Source organism: Rhipicephalus sanguineus, chromosome 2, assembly GCF_013339695.2.
Source record: "Rhipicephalus sanguineus isolate Rsan-2018 chromosome 2, BIME_Rsan_1.4, whole genome shotgun sequence".
Classification (NCBI taxonomy): Eukaryota; Metazoa; Arthropoda; class Arachnida; order Ixodida; family Ixodidae; genus Rhipicephalus; species Rhipicephalus sanguineus.
Window position 1 is genome coordinate 41,681,713 of NC_051177.1, and position 21,190 is coordinate 41,702,902.

Here is a 21,190-nt window from a genome sequence, read left to right on the forward strand (position 1 = left end):
AGATAGATAGATAGATAGATAGATAGATAGATAGATAGATAGATAGATAGATAGATAGATAGATAGATAGATAGATAGATAGATAGATAGATAGATAGCATTCCACCTCTGTTTCGTTCATTAAGACCACCCATTCTCTCTCTCTCGCTGCCCGCTGCTTCGTTCTGTCACCCGTAACAAATGAGAGCTCCTCTGTTTCTTTACCAAAGGTCACTGACGTGCGGGCGCCCGCTCCGCAAGTTGGTTCGAATTCCCTATCTTTTCATCCTATTCCTTTATTCTGTATTTTTGTCCCTGTGGCGCTGAGCCGTGCTTCCTTATAGGCTGGAAAAAGTAACGCCACCCTTCTAAAAGCAAAAAAAGTCTCGCTATCATGAACTGAAGTCCAAGTTCGGTATTCTTCCCATGATTTCTGAAGCTCAAACCAAGACGCCTCCGCTCCCAGCATTGTGCACGAAGGAAGAAAAAAAGTTAATAATTAATGATAACCTCTGAGGTTTTACGCGCCAGAACCACGATGTGATTATGAGCATGGCATATATAGTGAAAAGCTCCGAAAGTTTCGACCACCCGGGGTTCTTTAACGTGCACCTAAATCAGCACACAGGCCTGTAGTACTTTCGCCGCCATCGAAGATCCGAAACCAGCGTCTTTCGCGTCAGCAGCCGAGCACCGTAACCACTGCACCACCGCGGCGGTACAAGAGAAAGGTTAGGCTAGACTGTTTCTCTTATTATTTTCATTCTAATTTTTCTGTCCCCCCTTCCCCATTGCAGGGTAGTAAACCGGATATTTATCTCCCGGTTAACCTCCATGCCTTTCACTTTATCTTTTTCTCTGTCTCTCTCTCTTGAGATAGAGCATTAGGTCAAGAAGCTTGCTTTGGAAAGCGAACTCTCCGTGAAGCCAGTCTCTCGCTCAGTTTAGACCCAATACGTGGCAGCTCTTGCGCATTTGCCAAGATGTTAATTAGCGGCAGTTCTTAACCAGTACGAGCTTTCTTTTCACCTAGAAAGTTTCGTTTGTCGTGCAGCAGGACTTCGCCTATCCGCGCTCGTCTCAACCTCAATGCGGCTACTAGGAACAGCGGCCGTTTGCATCACTACCGAGAGCACTGAAAGTTACCGCTCGCTTAAACGTATTTCCTACGCTCTGACGTGTCGATTACAGCTGATGCCAATACAGTTCATTGAGTTTTGGCTTCAATCACGCTTCACGTGTTCTATCTTAATGAAATGCAGTAAAGGGCCGGACTCTGCTGGTTGGTACGTGGTTGGAACGGAATCGAACAACGCTGCAGACACTGGCGTAGCCAGGGTTTGGGGAGGGTTGGGAGGGGTTCACCCCCCCCCCCCCCCCCCACGCTCCGCTCGAAATACACGCACACATACAAACTTGCGCACGAGCATACATAAAGTATGGTTAAACCCCTCGCCCCCCCCCCCCTCCACCGTTTCTCTTCCGCCACGAAAATAATTTCTGGCCACGCTACTGGCTTCAGACAGAACAAAGTAAGAAATACAAACATCACGCCCTGTTTGTCGTTATCACTTTGTCCTATCTCAAGCGCTGCTTGATTCGGTTCTCTAACCTAACTTATCTTCCATCCAACATGGCATCGCATTCCAGCGTTCGGTACTCCCCCCTCACCCCTTCGCCTGTCGACGTTTTCTCGCCTACGACTGTCGTGTTTGCCGGGCTCACGTTCTCTCGTTCGTCGGTCCGTCCGTCCAACCGACGAGTACATAACGGGATACGCCTTGTACGTGGCCCTTTACGTCGGTACTGCGCATCACAGTTTCGCCTTAACTTTTTTTTTGTATATTTGCGAGCCATCCGGCGAGCACGCCAGCAGGTTCGCACGCGAGAAGCAGCTTGCTAGGCCGGCAGTAGCAACAATGCGGGCGTCGATGCGAGCCCGTCGGCATCGCGGGAGTAATCCCCCCCTCCCGGTCGACGCATCCCTGACAGAGAGCGCGCTGCCGGCGCATGAGCGACGTGGCTTGCGGAGAGACGACGCGAGGCTTCCCGTGACAGGCGCTATCGGGTCGCCGCGATCTCTCCGTGACATATGGACCGGTCGTATAAGTCGCTCAAGATGGCCGCCCCGAAGCCTCAACCCCCCGCCCGTTATTCTTTTCTTTCGATCGCCGAACAACGCCCGCGAGCGCGAGCGCTGCAGTCTCTTCCTCCGCGGTGAACCAGGCCGCCGCGACGTATACACGGTTAAACATAAATCATACCGCACGGCTCCCCCCACCACTCTGGCAGAAAAACGTCATTTGCTGCCTCTCTTTCTGAGAAGAAAAGGTTTAGCGTTTCTCTTTTTATTTCTCAAACGTCTCCGTTCTCCGTAGATTCAAAAAACGTTCCTTTCTCGTCGTTGATCCAGCCTCTTCTTCTTCTTCTTCTTCATCCTATGTGCGCCGCCTGAGTTATGCGGTGTTTCCAGCGCGTTTTAAATATCCGCCTCCAGGTTGGCTTCCACACGCCCAATTTTGGACAGTGGCTTAGCGGCCGAGATGACTTTCATCCGCGTACCTTAGCGGCACGTCCGTTATTCCACGAGTCACAAGTACAGTCACGTGTCTTTTTTTTTCCTTTTCGTTGATAAAAGTTTGTCTCTTTTCGTTACACAGCTTTGTAGCTAGGAGACAGGCACTCGCACGCGGCAGGGGTGACGTTTCCTGCGGCGCTTTGGACAGCTCCGGCTCGTATAGTCGCAATCCGGGTCTTTGAGCGTGTGGTCCCCGTGCTTACTGTCAAACTGTCACATGACAAGGTTGACGTCGCGAGAGGGTCTCGTTCTTCTGTAAGCGACTGTTGGGCTTAGCTCACTCGGAACGCACCAGTGTGAGATGCACGACACTAAACTACCATGCTGTCGAACTTTTCGCGCACCAAATTTCAGGGCTGTACTTTAGGCACTTTATTTTTTCTACGCGAGTTTAGACTTATGACTCCCTGTTTCCTTTCGGTGTTTTCTATCCATGTTTCTCGTGAACGACGCAAAATGATACGTCGGATCACAAAGCTTGCTTGTTTGATTGATTGGCCACCGTTTTCGTTTTTGTGCCTAAGGTTTACTCTCCTGATGCTGGCGGAGTGTGCTTTGAGTGACGCCATAGTGCAATTGTACCGGATTATTTTAACCACCCCGCGCCCTTTACCGCGTAGCCACAGCGGTGTATGCGAGCGTTTTTGCCTTCCATCCCTATCGGATTGCTGCCGGTAATCCATCACCCTGGAAGGCAAATACCACCATTCCATGTAACGAGTCGCTTCGAACAGTCTTACCGTGTTTCCCTGCACGAAGCTTCTCTTAACTGTTTTAGAGTTTAGAGTTAGACCCGGGAAGTATCGTACGAACGCGAGATACAGAGTACTCCGCCTGTACACCGTGCATAGTCTGAGTAGCCCGCCATCATAACACTACTTCTAAGACGTCGCGTCCTTGTGTGTGTGCTGCGCTAAGGTTCTCCAATGACACATTAGTCGTCTGACGCACATCTCGCATGGTTGTTGACCAAAGAACACACATATGCAGTGGCTAATTGTGCCTGGAGTTTGTTTACAAGTGCTACTAGAAAGAAGCTGCTTCGACTGAAAACAAACTAGTAGGCGTGTAACGGAGGGGCACACGTGTTACAAGCACCTTTCTCTCTCTAGTTCCTTTTTTCCATCCCTTAACTGTTTTAATTCGGAGTAGGGTAACGAATCGGACCTGCGTCTCGCTGATCTCCTCCTTATTCATGATTCAGTTTGACTGCGTATTTTAAATTGGCAAATTGAAGTTTAAGATCAGAAATGCCGTGGGCTACTAAATAAGGTAGTACGCCATTATGAAAGTCAAGGCATCTCCTTTAAAGATAAGATAAAAAACAATAATTGAAGGAAGGCGTTTTTAACATGACTTACGGCACTGGCGAAGCACGTTGGGACACGACCTTGTCGTTAAAAAAAAAAAAAAAAAAAAAAACGTGTCCAGCCAGTATCTCTCCGTGTCACGACCGTGCGCACTAAGTGTCCTGTCTGAACCGCGTTTTAAATGTTGCCTCGATTGAGAAGGCGGAACCTCCCTGCAAGAGGAATGGCCCGCAGTCACGAACGAAGCGCCGCGTGTGCTGGACGACGCAGGGGTGCAGGGCGCCGTAGCGGCGCCCGTTAACTGATTGACGATGTTAGCGACGGCAAGGACGCGTTCCGGTTCTAGACACGCTTATCTGCATGCATTGGAGCATAGATAAAGAAATGCAGCATAGCGAAAAGCATCCCCTCACTGTAACTATGTCGAGTGACGAACTTCAATACGTACGGTTAATTCCGTAAGTTTCCCATCATCCCAGTATCTCTCTCAGTTTTCGGCCTGACCAAAGCTTTTAAAGGGTCCCTAAACAGCATCTGAAAGCACAAAGAACGAGCGTGCTATTTTCTCCAGACGTTTCTCGCCTTTTGGGCGCAGTGCGTGACACCACCAGCCTGTTCACGTGACGTCATGAGGAAATAAGCTCTCCATTGGTCCATATACGAAGGATATCAGTTGTGAACTGTCTTCTACCCTGACTTGCCCTGCAGTCGCACGCCCGTTCTGTCTTGTCTCACATGACTATCGTGCGCGATCAACTGATTTCACTTCATTTTCTGTTTGCGACTGCGCAAACAGAGATAACAGAGTGTAGCCGACAAGCGCGAAATCTTGATAGGATCAACGCTTAGTGTTGACATGGTACACGTGCTTTTAAGAAATAAGTGGCGAGGGGGAAATGTTGCCTGTAGCAAGGGTAGCGAAGGCGAGGAGGAACCCACTCCCTCGTCTTTGAAGGCGGAACGGTGAGGGGCCCTTTAACCCATATATGCCCAAACTAAAAAAATGACAAAAAATATATTTTTTTTTCACCAAAAGTGTACTTCTACCCTCAAAAGAAAGCACAAGTTCTTTATTTACTGCCAGGTAAACGCAACACTGTTTTAACGCGATAGCGTTAAAGAGCTCGTATCGCAGAAATTCCGCCGTCGGCGTCGGCACCGTTGGTTGTGAGCGAAAAATCATCATCCTGTCCGTGACCGAAAAATAAAAAAAAAGCTGCAAATAAAATAAATATTAAAAATGTTGGGTCAGAGTGAGAATCGAACCCAGGCCGTCTGCGTGGCAAGTAGGTGTTCTACCACACAGCCAAGCAGGTGTTCCACCATACAGCCACGCCTCTGCTTGGAGCTGCACTGAAAATAACTTTGATGCTTCCCAAAAATACGCGTCCTGTATACAGGTGTCACAGTACGAGATGTAATATGGCAGTAATATTACGTGGTACAAGCGTACATTGCCATCGGGCGTCACACCACGTCAATATCATAACGACTTGGTGTTTTAAAGACAGCCACCCATTACAAAAGACACACACATTACTGCACGTATTCCCTTAAGACCCCGTAGTGGGTGCATCGCAGCTTCGAAAAAGGTTCTCGTGCATAATTGCTCCTGGTTTAAAGCATGCTACCCATTACATAAGGCACACACCTTATTGCGCACATTCTGTTAAACACTCGTAGTGTTCCAAGTGCGCACTAGGGGCAGGATATTGCTATCGCGTTCAACTCTAAAGGCGAAGCTTAAGCGTCCCCCAATTTTTCAAGCCGTCCTATACATATAGGACACTGGGCATTAGGGGTGCTGTATGCGGGTTTGGTAATGGATGGATGGAAGAACTTCATTGTTTGTCCGGCAGATTAACGGCCCGGGCTCAGGTCTCCCGGGTTTGGTAAGCCTTGAAACATTTCATGTGCTTACCGACATTGCACTTCTTCCTCTCCATGACGTCTTTCATACAAAGCACGCGTTTGCCCGGAGAAAGCGGTCGGCACGCGGCAGCATGAAAAGCATGGAGGAAGGAAAACTAAGGAGAGGCCCTCGCTATCGGAGCTGCAGCGCAAAAAGTGTGGCGGAAGTCACGTGGTTTTTTCGCAACGGCTGCTGGGATTCCACGGGCACGCCGCCGGCTCGTGTACTCTGCTCCACCACCACAGAGCCGGCCACAGAGTTGCGAATATGCATTTTTATGCGATCGTTTCGTTTCGCGGATGACGCACGGTTTTCGAAGCCTACAGTGAGCGTCGGTCTTCACGATTGTGTGTTCAGTTCATTCAGCATGCAGACGCAAGTGGTTGTTTTCGAAGCCCGCTACAGCTTCTCCGCAAAGGCGTCGCGCCGCAGCTTCCTTGTTAGCCTTTGGCACCGTGCTGTTGTGTCCCTTAGCGGTGAAATGCTACATTTCCGAGAAAAAAGAAACGACACCTCTTAATGTGGGAGACGGCGGTGACCCGTTCCCGCGCACGACGGTGACAACACCGTCGGAAAGCATTGGCCCGGAGCGCTCAGCGAAGGTTCCAGCGTCAAGGGTAGAAAAGACGTGCCTGACCCAATATTGTTTCACTCAGTCAGGTGATTTGTAAAGCAACTTGGAGCGCTCGGGCTCGGATTTTTTACCTTTTGTACGCGGTAAGCTTATGTGCGCCAAAGTTATCTTCTATGCGGTCGTAGACGACCGACCCGTGCCACTGTAGGCTCGAGTGCCACGACGTTAAGACACACACAGGCCGGGGATAATCTGAAGGCGCCGCATGCCCCTACGTAAGAAGACCAATTCAGATGTTGCTGTTAGATTACGTCGCGTAGAGTTACTGTATATGCTACCTTTAGGTAGCATATAGTGACTCTAAAATGTCGCGTGCCCTGAACTTACCGTTTCTCCTGAAAAAAAAAAAAAGCGATCGAGCTGTCCGCGGCGACCATCCTGCCAAATTGCACCATTGCTTTCTTGCATTCAGCTGAATAAACATGAAGCACAAAGTTGGAAATTTATTGGACAATCTCCAGGGCGCAGTTATTGCGGTCTCTCACCAGGGCAGGGACGGCATCCTCGTGGAGGCGAACTACCAGCGGCGACGCCCGATTGAATTGTTCAAGTGCAAAGTGTTTTGAGCACACGCAAGCCGACTTCGCCGGTTCCCAGTCGCGTTGACCGGGTCTTATGGCTTCGATCCATAGCCTCCGACGATGGGGATCTTTGGGAAAGCTGTTTGAAAGCATGCAACAATACATACGCGCATTCGCATACATTAATAACAAATGGACAAACAGCCACGAAAAATTGAAACACCGCGCAACCACGACGTGCACAAAGAAGACGAAAAGACAAACACCAGCGCAATGATCGTGTCGTCTGCGTCGTCGTTGCGCTATGTTTTAATAGTCAAGGAGAGTCACCAACTGGCCCAGCTTTCCATTCCTCTACAGCATGTTCTACAGCCATGAATAAAGCAGAGGAACACTACGCTCACGCATGCAGTATCGTGCATTATGTTCTGAGAGCTAGCGCATGCGTTTACTTTCGATCATGCGTCAAATACAAAGCAAATGCAATACGCTTACGCGTGGAAGGTGACGCCCGGTTCCTTTCTTATCGCGCGCGAGCGGCACCCGGGCACACTGCAAGAAGGCATTGCCGCTCCTTTGTTCTTCCTTCGATACAATCACATGCTTCGTTCTTCGGCTCGTCTGTCAGCTGACGGCGCCCCGACGCTCTGCAGGCGCGACGTGATAGTCTGCTAGCCGCTAACGACGCATGCGTCAGCGAGTTAGCGTGCCCAACCTTGCGAGAAGGAGCCTTCTCTACCCTTCCCTACTTCCGGCTTCAAGAAATGTGACGTAACTGCCTCTCCTTATTTTATTCCTTCCTCCATGATGAAAAGTAAGCAATGTCTAGGCTTGCACACGTTGAGAACAAAGCCTGCTTGATGTGCTGTAGGGGGCGCTAGTCATCAGCTAAAGAAATAGCGATGTTAGAGCGCATCAAAGAAGCGTCCTATATGTAGGACACTGGGCATATATGGGTTAATAGCGATGAAAATGAAACAACTACGTCGCTTTTAAATGAAATCTCCCTTCACTTCAACACATTTTTCACACATCAAAACTAGCATTTGTGTGCTCTTCAAAAATAGTCTGAACTTTAGTCTTCGATATCTACTGCATTCTTCATTTCATCATCAGCACCATTTTTTTTTACTCCGAAGATCTTTCTGCAGCTTTCAGAAGAGGCAGTAGTCACTGGGCCTCAGGTCTGGTTGTAGGGTGGTTGATAGATTTCACCGGATCCACGTTCCTCGCGACAGCCTTTGCAGCACTCGCGTGTGAACTGGAGCGTTGTCGCGAAGCAGGCGGACGCCATGACTGAAAATTTCTCATCTCCTTCCGTTTATTGCACCATGCAGTTCACGTAAACTCCACGCGCCGAGTACGCAGGCCTCCTAATAGATGGCGCTGTGCGCCTAAATGGCCGTTTTGAAATCGCTGTGAATTTAAGATGTCGGGGGCGTGATAAAGGTGGGATCAACTGTTGTGTCGCAATACTAGTTAATAATGAAAAACCTCCACTAATCTCGACTTTAATCCGAAGCACACCGGCAATGACCACTCTCATATCTCATAAGTCGGTTTGGTCTATTCAGCTTAACCGCATACTTCAATTTTTCGTTTGCATGACGACATAAAACAGAAAAAGGGGTACTTTTTTTCGAGGAGCTCCTTCTTTTTGTCAGACACGACCAAATATACTCTACAGACAATTACACGAAAGAAAGCATAGGGTCAATAATTGTTGCCTTTAAGTATAGTTTAGTAATGCCTTAAATTGAAGTAAATAAAGTGGACTAAAAACCACCCTTTCCGTCGGTGGGGTCTCAACCCACAACCTTCAAATTACGCGTCCGATGCTCAGTTAGCGAATCTTCGTCCACTTTAATTCATTTCAAATTAAGTCATTACTACTACACTACAGGTAAAGAAAACATTTATTGGCCCCTATAATTTCACTGGCCTTTTTTTGGAATCATTTGGATGACGTCACAAAATAACTGTCAAGACACACGTAACGCACCCTGCAGGCCTTCGCCGCGGCTATACTTGAGATCTCGAAACACGGCCGTGCGAGAAAGGAAACTCCAAAGCAATTGGACGATTTCGAGGAATCGGTCTTCAGCCGAGATGAAAAGCGCTTTGCCGTCGGGCGATCCGCCAGGAATACCAACTGCCTTCGCTCTCTTTACGCTTAGCAGTGCGTGAAATAGATTTGTCTTCGTTCGCGGCTTTCGATATAAGCTCGCTTCGAGGCGCCACGTTTCGTCGCGGACAGCGCGGGGACCTATTGACGTACGCGGGCTAATCATAATTGTTGTGGTAATACGTCCCAAAACCACGATATGATTTTGAGGCGCGCCGCAGAGGAGGGCTCCAGAAATTTTGATCACCTGGGTGGTTATTTAACGTGCACCTGAACCTAAGCACACGGGCCTCTGGCATTTCGCGTCCAACGATACGCGGCCTCCATGGCCGGGATTCGATCACACGACCTTCGGCTCAGCAGTCGAGCGCCATAACCGCTAGACCACCGCGGCTGATGACGTATACGTGGCGGAAGCAAACGTGATGGTAGCGAAGTTTTCTCGTGGCATAAGACTATTGGGGCCATTAGCAATGTGATAATGAAACTTTGTGGTGTTTTTACGTGCCAAAACCACGACACGGTTACGAGGCACGCCGTAGTTGATGGCTTCGGAAATTACGACCACCTGCGGTTCTTTAATTCTTTGCGACGCGCATTACAATAGACTGTCTATAAATGCGTGAAATTTACAGAATTTGATGCCAAGGTTCTGGAGACCCTGTTCAAAGCGAGTGGTAGTGTTAGAATAAGTTATCTTGTATTTTGTAAGAATTACTTGTACTTACAAAGTAATTAATCATCTAACTATTGTACACCCAGTCGGGCCATATTTCTTCCCAAAACGAGTTCAACAACCCACTCAAATTAGATGCGATAGTTATCTGATGGTGGTAAGCATTCCTAAAAAGGGGGGAAGAAAACGTTAGGCAGCTTCGCAACAGTGGTGCCAAGCCTGAAGGTAAAGCGCAGATGGGCGCCCTCCTTTCTTTCTCTCTTTCTTTCTCGCTTTCTTTTTATCTCAGTTTTTTTCTATCTTTCTCTTTCTCTGTTTCTTCCTATTTCTTTTTCTTTCTCTCTCTCTTTCTTTGTTTCTATTTCATTCCTGTCTTGCTCTCTGTTTTTTTCCTATCTTTTTTGTGTTTGTTCTATCTCTGTCTTTCTGTCTTTTCTCTTTCTCTCTCTTTCTCTCTTCCTCTGCACTCGTTCTCTCGCCTATCAGAGTTATTGCATACCACGCCGGACGAATCGGCGCAGCGGGAGAGCGCGCGCCGGGCGCACGTGTTCGGGGAGCGAAGCAGTAGATGAAGAAGAGGACGAAGAGAGCGCGCGCGCCGTTCATGATGACGATAGTTTTCGCGAACCCTGTGCGGGGGTACGCCGAACATAAGCCGCTTCGGCTCTTAAAATTTGACATTCTTGTCGGAACGCCCCACGTCCATCGTCTCGTTAAACGCGGCGCTGCCTTCACCAAAGCGATCGTGTCCATCAAAATATTTCACCCAGCAGTGGTATAAAAGAACTTTAGGTAACAAGACTGCTTAGCTTACCGTAAGTTCACTGTTTCACAAATTATTAAATTCATTTTAAGTGCGAATGCACTTTATAAGCGACCCTGAATCCGCCGTCCCATAGCAACGGCGCGAGGAGCGGAGAGGAGCGTCTGTAGCAACGGCGCAGCGACGTCACGCCCCACGTGACTGCGCACGCTCCGCCCTCCGCTCCGTGGCTGCGCGCGCCCCGTGCATTGCCTGTGGTGATGAAGGCCGGCGGCGAGACGCCGAACGCAAGCGTGCGAAGCGAGCCGAGCACCCCGAAGCCGATCTGGCGCGGGGACGCGCGATGCGTGAGCGAGCGCGGGCCCTCGAATTCGGTCGGCCGGACGCGCGCTTCAAGCGAGACTTCCTGGACCGCAGCTTCGGATATAGCTGCGCGGTGTGCGATCGACTGTGGTTCGACAACAACCTGAGCCCCATCTCGGGCGTGCGCAACGCCGCCAACAAGTTGAACGCGTTGCGGGTTCTTTGGAACGAGTTCGGAAGACAGATCATCATCACCAGTAAAAGTGCTTTGCACTTAAAAACGGCCAGACCTCCGTGGGTCGGCTGGCGCGTGCTCTCTCGCTGCCGTCTCCTTCGCTCGGCTCTGCAGTTTAGTCGCGCGCGCCCCCTCATAGTATCACCCCGTGCTTCGCACTTACTCCTACTCCCCTTCGGGGAAATGCGGGTTTTTTTTATTTCATTTCGTTAGTTACGTTCAGTAATCTCTCGGCTGGACCTTCTGCAAACTGTCTCATGAAAATCGAGCTGGTTAAATGACATGTCCTGAGTGAAAGATTATTGAACCGCAGCCCCATGTTTTGCACGTCTGGAAATAGACGCGGACTGTGCTGTAATTATCGAGGCAGACAAGCCTCGGTTCGTGCAGCCCCTTGTGGCCGTTCATTGAGCGCGTTTTCTCTTTTCTTTATTTGTTTATACAATCACCTTTCTCCTCTGTACGGATATGCATTTGATAGACCCGCTTACCTTTCCTTCTCAAATGCATATTCCTTTATTATTGGAATGGCTGAGAGCCCGTCATGTGAAGTCTGCGGGTGCAGTGAAACAGTCGCGCACCTTCTCTGTGAGTGCACCCGCTTCAACTCCGAAAGAGGCCCTCTCAGCCGCGTTAGGCCAGCTGGACAACAGCCCTCTCACGGAGAACAAAATCCTAAGGCCCTGGCCTACACGGTCTTCAACACGAGCCGCTCTGAGGGAATTGTTTCGGTTTCTTGAAGCAACCGGGCTCAATGACAAACTGTGACTGTTGGCAGAAAATGTTGCTGTGTAGTACTTGGACTGCGGTTACGACTTCGTTTTTTTTATTGTTGTTGTAGTATTTTGTCGCGTGCTGTCGTCACAAACTCTTCTTCTTCTTCTCTTTCATTCTTTTACATCGCCTTTCCCCTTCCCACATGCAGGGTAGCAAACCGGAGACTGCTTCTGGTTAACCTCCCTGTCTTTCCTTTCTCTCTCTCCCTCTCGATCTTGCCTTCAGTTAGTATTACTGCTTCGGAGAACCACTGCTCGATTGATCTGCCATGAGTGAAACTCTAAGTGGAAGAAACGATCGTCAAACATCTTTAGCTCCTCGGTTTAAATGAATAAATACCGATAACTCTACTTATTCGCAACCACTGAGGCGGCCTCGCGTTGGACCCCATATCAATCAGTTTTCGGTGCCTGAGAGTACATTCGCGACAAATTTTTGTTCGTTAAGCGCTAAGTCAGCCAAGACGATTCATCCACGGCGAAGTACAGCAGGTTGGGTATGTTACGTGCAGGCGATACTCCATCCGCTTCGAGTGGAATTTGCAAAGCTACGTCCTGCTTTCGATAATTCGTTTGGCATCACATAGTCAATGCATTGGTAGAACGAGCGGCTCGCGTGCAGTTCCAGAGCGCGATGTTTTGTTACAGAACTACCTCATCTTGCATGTTTATGCGTATAGAGTGTTTTTCATAGTCTTTATTTTTTCCCGAAGTCGCGCCTATGACGAATTGGCGAGAGCATTTGCCGTGTCCCAAACGGACACGGACCAACGTAAGCGGACGGCGAGTGTCACCGAACAAAATTGTTGTGCCGCCACTAGCTTACAGGATAGTATAACTTGTAACACTAACTCGAGGACATTCAGGATGCAACTATGATTATATTCAAGTTGATGATCGATATGGGTTGACGTACTGAAACTGCGTAGTAGCCAGTGGCGCGCGTCGCAGTAGAGACCTTCGCGTTGCCGTGATCATCTAGGTTACCCGTACGTGCACCTTAAGTGCACAATGATTTTTTTTACATTGTGCCCCACACGCAATGCAGCCGCCTCGGCCAGCAATCAAACGCATGACATGACTTACCGGAAAAAAGGGTCCGTGGTGGCAAACACCGCGCAGCGGGCGGGAGTGCCATTTTTACTTTCCGGCGCGTGAGTGCGAATATAAATTGTTGCCTTGCGTGCAGGGTTTGTGTATGCAAAATTTTGCTTATTTTCAAAGCGTCCTCACGTCACTTTCCAAGAAGATACGGCAGTGTTTTCGTGTTCAGTTTATGTCGTTTTGCCATTTATACCTCATCCTTGGACCTAGTTATTGTCTTTTCCCTTTGTAGGGGAGCTAACCATACACAATCCTTTTTAAAGTTACTTACTTATATTCTTGTCCTTCCCTATGTTTCTTTTTCATCTGCAGCATCCTACGGTTTTATTATGCACCCCATAGGAAGGGTAAGCCATTCTAACCCACCAAATGGTAGCATGTGCGAATGAAGCTCATCGGAGCGCATCTTCTGAAAGGTTCCGACACCTTCTGCAGCGTTTAATGTTTAAGACTCTTTACCTCATGTGTAAACGCATATTCTGGGAGCCGTGTTTCACGAAATGTTTTCTCGACTATAATGCATGCTTGTCATGTCCCGTAATGTGTCCCGTAAAGGCAGGGTAAGAAATAAGCGGACGCGAACGCCACGTTCCTTCGTATACAACTGACAGCACGCGTCGGGTTTAAGAGAGCATCATTTTATTACGTGAATGCGCTTGTGAGCATAACAATGCACAATGTATACAGAATGTATCTCTGCTTCTCTCACACGTTGGCTATAAGCGTAATATCCCCCCTCCCCTTCTTTTTCCCATGCGCTTATCGGCCAGTTTCGAGATCATTATTAGCTTTCTTGTTACAGACAAGAGGTGATTTGTTGCTATGCAGCAGCGCACTCTCCGTAATACAAAAGACTCCCGTGTTAGCCGATGACTGGATTTAATGATTAAATTCGCTACTACACGTTTTGAATGTGTCTGAACCCTGTGACCGCCTCTGATTGCGAGGTGAACACTATAGTATGGGTATACGCGCACGTCGCTTATTCTTTTCCTTTTGGTGGTGGTATCAACTTTATTTGACTGAAAGTGAACTGTCCTGCGCCTCGGGGTGGCTCCACGCAGGAAACGACTCTTTCGGCCCAGGAAACGATGACCAACTGTTTCTCCCGTTCGTAAGTTCTGGTGAGTTCATCCCGTGTCAATGTTGAGGGAGCTGGCAAGAGTGACTTCGGAGGGGGGAAACTCGCGCATCTCCGCAAGATGTCATTATGGGTAGCTACTTCACTTGGACTTCAATTTTCGCAGATTGGATCGAATTCTTCGATTGTGATAATTGCCACTCTATGAGGACTGGTGAAAGAGTGCGTTTGCATGTGGCGTAGGATCGTGACCTGCGCTTTCGAATTTCTTCTTTTTTTCGGTTTTCCTTCTTCCCCTCTTTCAGTGTAGAGAGCTAACCAGGTTTAATCTAGTTTTCCTCCTTGTCTCCTGTTTCTCCTCTCTCATTTGACTTATCTACATCTCCCTTTCTTTTGTTAAGAGTTATTGTTTCAAACGCAGTGTTCACGTGCTGACTTTTAACAGTGCACGGACTTTCATAATAAGACTCAACCATTTTTGGCATGGCTTGCTGTGTTTCCGCGATAAGGCGACTTCATCTGCGAGCGGCCCAAAAGCTGTTCGTCGCTTTGTGCCACGGGTGTAGAAACAATACGGGACGGCCCTGCTAGACCGAAAGCGAAGCGTCGGAAGGGCGGGGGGGGGGGGGGGGGGGTGACGTGGTCGTCGTTGCGCAAGAGCTCTCGCTACAGCGCGGCTTCCGGCACACGCGTCAGCGCTTCCGGTGCGCTCAGCCCTGTCAACCTGTCGAGCACTCGGGCAAGCCGACGTCGCACGATGGCCCGTTCGCTCGACAGGGCACTCATCCATCCTTCTCGGAGGCAATCTGTTGCGCTTCGCGTGCCGCCGTCGGTCACTACCGCGCTGCAGCCTCGTGCAGATAAAAAAAAAAAATGGCGCGGGAGAAAGCGTAAGCGAATGCTCTTCTCTCCCTCTCGTCTCCACGAACTGCCCACACGCTCATTTGCTTCAATCTGCGCAGAATAAGCGTTTACGTGTTGCTTGCGCGTGCAAACTGTATCGCTTAAAGAGGACAGTAAAAGAGACGGACCAAGCGCTGAACATGTACCAAAAACCGGCCCAAATACGCACCTTAGCGCTTAAAGAGGCACTGACACAAAAATTTTCAGCTGTCGTTTCTTTTTCTTCTTTCTTTTTTTGTGTCACATGAAAGGCCATGCCCTCAAGAGCCTAGAAAATATACCGGTAAGTGCAAGTGCACCTTGAAAAAGTACTTACAGTGTGTTTTCAAAAGCTAGTTTCGGTTCCTACTGTGCCCTGACGTCACAATAAGGTATGAAATTCTCTTCACGTGCTCCCGCAAGATATTGTGACGTTTCCGCAGATGCTCCGCTCCGTGGCTCCGTTGATGACGCACGAGCGGCCATTTAGATGTGAAGCATCTTATAGCGGAGTTCAATCCGGTGGTGGTGGTGTGCGGCGTGACCACCCTTACTGCGCATGCGCGAACCCTCTCCGCTTCCCCTCTCCACTCCACTCCCCTCTCTTCCCCCTCTCCTTCCCTCCCCCTTTCCCTCTTTCCCCTCCCCCTCACCACATCACCTCGCCCCTTCCCTTTCTCCTCCCCTATCCCTTTCCCCTCCCCTCTTCCCATCTCCTCTCCCCTCCCCTCTCTCCTCCCCTCTCTCATTCCCTTCCCTTTCCTTCCCCCACTCCTCCCCCCTCTCCACTTCCCCTCTCCCATTTCCCCTCACCACTCCACCTCTGAAACGCGGGCTGTACATGCCGAAACATTGCTTCGCATCGCCTCATGGTCCCCTTTAGCGGGAGATGGTGTGACTTTTGAATGCCTTGGGTACCTGACGTCATCACAAATAGCCATACTGGTGCGTGAAGTCACCAAAATTGATGTGCTAATTGATGTCGTGCACCAAAACTGACGTCGTGCTAGTGTCGATGCCAGTAGGTGCGCAATGAGAAAATCAACTTTAATGTCGAAACAAAATATCTACGTCAGCATTTACGGAGCGTCACACTTGCTCAAAGCCGTCTCTGTACACAGGAGATTTGTATGGTGCAGTAAATTCACCTTCGAAAATTGGTGTCACTACCCCTTTAACACAATGTCTTTCTGGTCTAGTTGTTACATTCTATTAACAGCGAAGATGTTGAGCAAATCATTCCTTGTGAGTCGATCGCTGAAAACTATCATCATCTTAACATCTAATGTGCCACTGTGCGGCTCCCTGGGAAAGAGTACAGAGAGAGAAAGAAAGAAAGAAAGAAAGAAAGAAAGAAAGAAGCACAGTGACACGGAAAGAAAGATAAAAAAAGAGAAAGAGAAAAATCCTTGCCGAAAAAAGTTCTTCACGAGGCGGGATTCGAACCCGCGTACCCTCGATCCGAAGAGGAGAGTCCTAACCACTCGGCTATCCAGGCACGCTAGCAGAGCAAAGCATAGCCTTGCATAGTATAGTGTAGCAAGGACGTGGAAAAGGGAAATGAGCGGAAGGAGGAGAGATGTGTTGGTGAGGAGGAGGGAAAGAGTAAAGCGTAGCACAGAAAGAATGAGAAATGCAGAAAGAAAAACAGACACCAAGAACATCAACGAAAGAGAGAGAAAGATGTAGAGAGAGAAGAAAGGTAGAAAGAAAGAGGAAGCAAGCATCGCGTCGTCTAGCGACCAGATACCGCACCACCTGGGCAAGACGCGCATGCGCAGTAGTTAAACCACGCCCACCGACGACATCGCGTGCAACCTCCGCTCTATAGTGCATAGCAGGGGCGTAGCCAGAAATTTTTTTCGGGGGGGGGGGCACCTCCTTGATCCGAAAGGGGAGTCGGGCAGGCAGATATGATTGAGTGTCATTTTGTGCTCTGTATGCTATAGCAAAAAAAAAGTTTGGGGGGGGGGGCACGGGTCCGGTGTGCCCCTCCCCCTCTCTCCCCCCCCCCCCCTAACCCCCCCCCCCCCGGCTACGCCACTGGTGCATAGCCTGGCTGCGTACTCCCGAGGAGGAAGCCGCGCATCTCGAAGCTAGACGTGTCGGTCGACGGGAAGCACGAGCGGCGACGGGTCCGCGCTTCGCTGCGCCATGCTTTGCGAGACTTAGTGCAAAATGCCCGCAATTTTTTTTTCAGTACTTGCAGTTAGGTTATTTGATGCATGTTCAATAAAAACTAGTTTCATGTTCTGGCAAGCTGTATTGAAAAGCACGAACCTTTCACCGTACAAGAAGACAGGCAGCACTTGTCTTGTGTCTCTATCCCTGTCCCTTGAAATATTTGTGCTTTTTTATGCCTGAATAAACTGTATCCCTTTTGTGACTTGTTAAACATCTGTGCTTGTCAGCTGTAGAACGAGAGGCTATCGATGCAACGTCAAGGTATCGAATTATAGCTGTGCGTAATAAAGAGCAAACGGGTCTAGCCGATATTCCCGTTGGCATTAGGAATGTTAAGGTGATGAGATTATGAGGTTTTACGTCCCAAAAACCGCGATATTATTATCAGACACGCCGCAATAGAGGATTCCCGATTAATTTTGACTATCAAAGGTTTTTCTAGCGGCACCTCAATAAATCTTAGTACAAGGTTGTTTTTGCGTTTCGTCCCCATAGAAATGCGGATGCCGTGTGCGGGAGTCCAACCAGCGTCATCGTGCTTTGCAACACGACGCGATAGCCGCCAAGCCGCTGCGGCGAGTGACATTAAGAGTAAGAAGTGTAGCTGGGCAGGCCATTTATTGTGAAGGGCACGTAACGAGTAGGCTGTTAGAGTTTCAGAATGAATAGCAAGGTAAGGTATAGACGCAGTTGAGTAGGGCAGCAAATGAAGTGGCGTGATAAAAGTTGAGGAAATTTGCAGGCGTAAGCCGCTGTCATTTGACGCAAGACATGGGTTGTATAATACCGCTGAGAGGCCCTTAATCTGTCAGCTAACGTAAATTAGAGTAAGGATGAGGATGAGCAGAGTGTTAAGGAGCCTGCGATAGGTTTCACTGCAATGCGTACGTTTTACAGTCACATGAAGAAAGTGTATAGTATCTGTTTCGTTTAAATCAACGTAACAGTCTTTGGTAGACGATTACCTTCCGAAATAACGAACCTAAGGTTTCTAAATAAATGTTCGAAATTTGTTCCGCTGGAAATAAGCACGAGGAAGTGGAATAAACTCCCAAGTACTTCTGTTGCGCAAGCACAAAGTAATGTTATCACAAAAAACATTTTAAAAAAGCCAGACATTTGAAGTTTTTTTCATTCAGATCAATAGATGAAAAATCTTTAGTATGACAGCAAGCTAGACTGTATTAAAGACGTTCTCTTAATTTTGGTACAACCTTTCGAGCTTCAACGGTAGTTTATCGAACGACAATGGTGAACAACTGTTTTAACTAAATTGAACCATTAGAAATAAGTGCGCAAGGTTAAGAAAAAATAATTCCACCAAAATCCGCGAAGTACTGAAGGTATCATGCAAAACGAAGTTGTCACCAGAAACTGTATTTTTCGCGGACACACGTACAGTTTTGGGAGGAGGGGTAGGGCAGGGGGGTTGACTGCGCTACTATTGTGCACCATACTTAGTCACTGAAACAGGGATAATTCCTCTTCAAGTGACTTCTAAGATTTTGTTCACTACTTTTAGTTTTAGCTGCTGACTATAGATTTAGTTCCTCACTTCCTAGCGCTACGTCATGTGTGTTTCTTGGCATCCTTCGACGCCTTTTTTTTTTGCGCTACTTGGATACGTATTCAACTTGTCTTGATGTACGCAAGTTAACAGCGTCATTCCTTGAGATAACCAAATGCTGGCGTTTCTAGGGCAACATTCGCATCATACACCATCCCACGTAATACTGATTGCAGGCACATCACTCGCAAGAGCAAAGCTGTAGATTAAGCGTCGGTGTTCGCCTACTTGATGAATGCCCTTGAATCAAATTAAAATCGTTCATTCTATCCTCCAATTAATATAACATAAGTGTTACATCACTAAAAGCACGATCTGGCCTCCCACTTCTTTCCCCTCACCGTCGCGTTTGTAGTCTCGCACTGTACCGCAACTTGAACTATTCATTACCCAAAACGCGCGCCTTAAATATCTGCCCCGTCACGCATATCCGATCGCATTGGTCATCACCTTCAAACGCTTGTCCGCTTTTTTGACCATACGAAGGCATTTTCAGCATGACTATTAATTCGAGCATCCAATGACTGGACCAGCCATTGCGGCAACATTGATAATTCATCAGTGGCCGAAGACCATTTTTTGATGCGTTAAGCAATCACATGCATCCTCGGTCATCTGTCTTATTGCTGCATATACACGTACAAACTGTAAACCACTTATGTTCACAATGCGATTTCAATAAGGCCGTAAAGCATACGTACAACTTATTAAATATATCTGCATCACGTATACGTACCCCTCTGTGATACTCTTTATATTGTCTGTTTTCTAGGCAATAAAGAAAATGAAATGCTTAAAGTCTGACCCAACGAGAAATCAGAGCCTCACTTTTCTCTCATACGTTTAGTGAATTCCACATTTTTCTTCCGTGAATACAAGGCAGTAGAATAAACCGCGAAACTTCGCTACTTACCACAACCACATTCACGTTGTCCAGGTTAAGAATATCAAGAATAAAATATCTTCCGTGGCCTCCTGCCGACGCACAATGTCCGATTTATGTCGTAAAATACACGTCGACCACCAAGGCAGTGCACCCTCGATAAGCGTATCATTGTCACGTGGCTTCACCTACCGTATTTGCTTGTACACTACCAGCACTTGTTAGCAATGACTGTTGTTGGCTTAGTATTGGCTTAATTACGGCCACTGCCAGCTAGTGTTGGCTAAAAATTGTTCCTAGACCTCAAGTTACACGTAGCCCCTTCGTCTGCAAAACGTATGCGTCACGAACACACAAATACATAAAAGTCTTACTTCGCAAGAACAAATACTTACAAATTTCTTTTCATCCTTCGAAAGGTAAACGAGTGGAACTCCAGACCCGCATCATATCAATTAACTTTCTCTTTCTTTACTCTTCTTTCAATCTCCCCCATCCCTTTCGCCTGCGCAGGGTAGCCTACCGGTTATTCTAAGCTGATTGACATCCCCCCCCTTTCTTCTCTCTCCTGTTTTCCTTCCTAAGCGAAGTGCGTTTGCCAAGTTCCCAAATTTATGTGTGTTTATAATATTTGCCTCGCACTTTATTGGTAATAATATTTCTCTTAAGCGCTGTTTAAGTGCCGGTCCTGCATGTTATAAATGATAGATGTGATCAATAATGCTAGCTATCCGCTGTTATGACAGTAAATTCGTCTTCATTCAATCTCGGTCTAATGACTGAGTTATCTACAAATTTTTGAAGAGACGACTTTATCTTCCATGCAGTACGTGCATGGCAATTAAGTATTCGGCAGCGTCTGCGTTTAACGTAAGAGCCCATCGTGAGCGATGTTCCTCACCGGGAAGCAGCGAAGAGAGGCATCCGACGAGCAGCAGCATCAGCAGCACGGTGGTCGTCGGCTCCATCGGCGGAGGCCCTCATGGCAGGCCGGCCGGAACGCGTGTGCCCACAACGCGGTCCGCGAGACTCCTCCTCTCCAGCCCGCCGTGGTTGCACCACGTGACCCCGCAGCGCCGCCCTCTCGCGCCGGCGCACCCTGGCGGGACGCGCGAACCACGTGCTCCGCATCCACGGCACGTGCTATCACAGCTGCGAGCGACCGTGCAGTGAGCTTAGGCATGCTATACAGTAACGGCCCAACTCATGGGCGTCTGTAGGATATTGTCTTGAGTGGTGAAGACCAGTGTTGCATAGCGGTGGGTGAGGGTGAGGGGGAGCGCTTGTGTGGTTTGGGGGGGGGGGGGGGGGCTAAAGGGGCATGCGGTCTTTTCGCACCCCACTGCCAACGCCCGTGGCCCCACTTATCATGTCTTTGCTTCATGCCTCTGCGTTTCAATTGTTCCGGCTTATATGTAATAGAGTAAGTATTTCAGAGCGTGGTTACACTGAATGGAACAGAAAAACAAGCGAACAATCACATCATCAATCTGTTGCTCGTTGCACTAGTCTATCACTTTACAACAGTTACAGATGGAGGCATGCGCTTCTGCTCTTAAATGTTCTAAATACATGGATGTCATAGAGCCGGGCTGCCCTCGCTGTGGTAACCCGCGTTGCACTTTACAACACATGCTGTGGCAATGTCCTGCACTGCGCGAGAGCCCCGGGTCTCCC

The 21,190-nt window shown here is 48.5% G+C and overlaps 1 protein-coding gene across 1 annotated transcript in view; it reads right to left on the bottom strand.

Annotated features, from left to right (window-relative positions):
• LOC119382816 (carbonic anhydrase-related protein 10) overlaps positions 1-20,537 on the bottom strand; it is an 84,291-nt gene extending 63,754 nt beyond the window's left edge. The window contains exon 1 of the mRNA XM_037650677.2: positions 20,415-20,537. Within this exon, the coding sequence (XP_037506605.1) occupies positions 20,415-20,481 (67 nt within the window). The 5' untranslated portion in view covers positions 20,482-20,537. The remainder of the gene's footprint in view (positions 1-20,414) is intronic.
• Between the last annotated feature and the right edge of the window lie 653 nt (positions 20,538-21,190).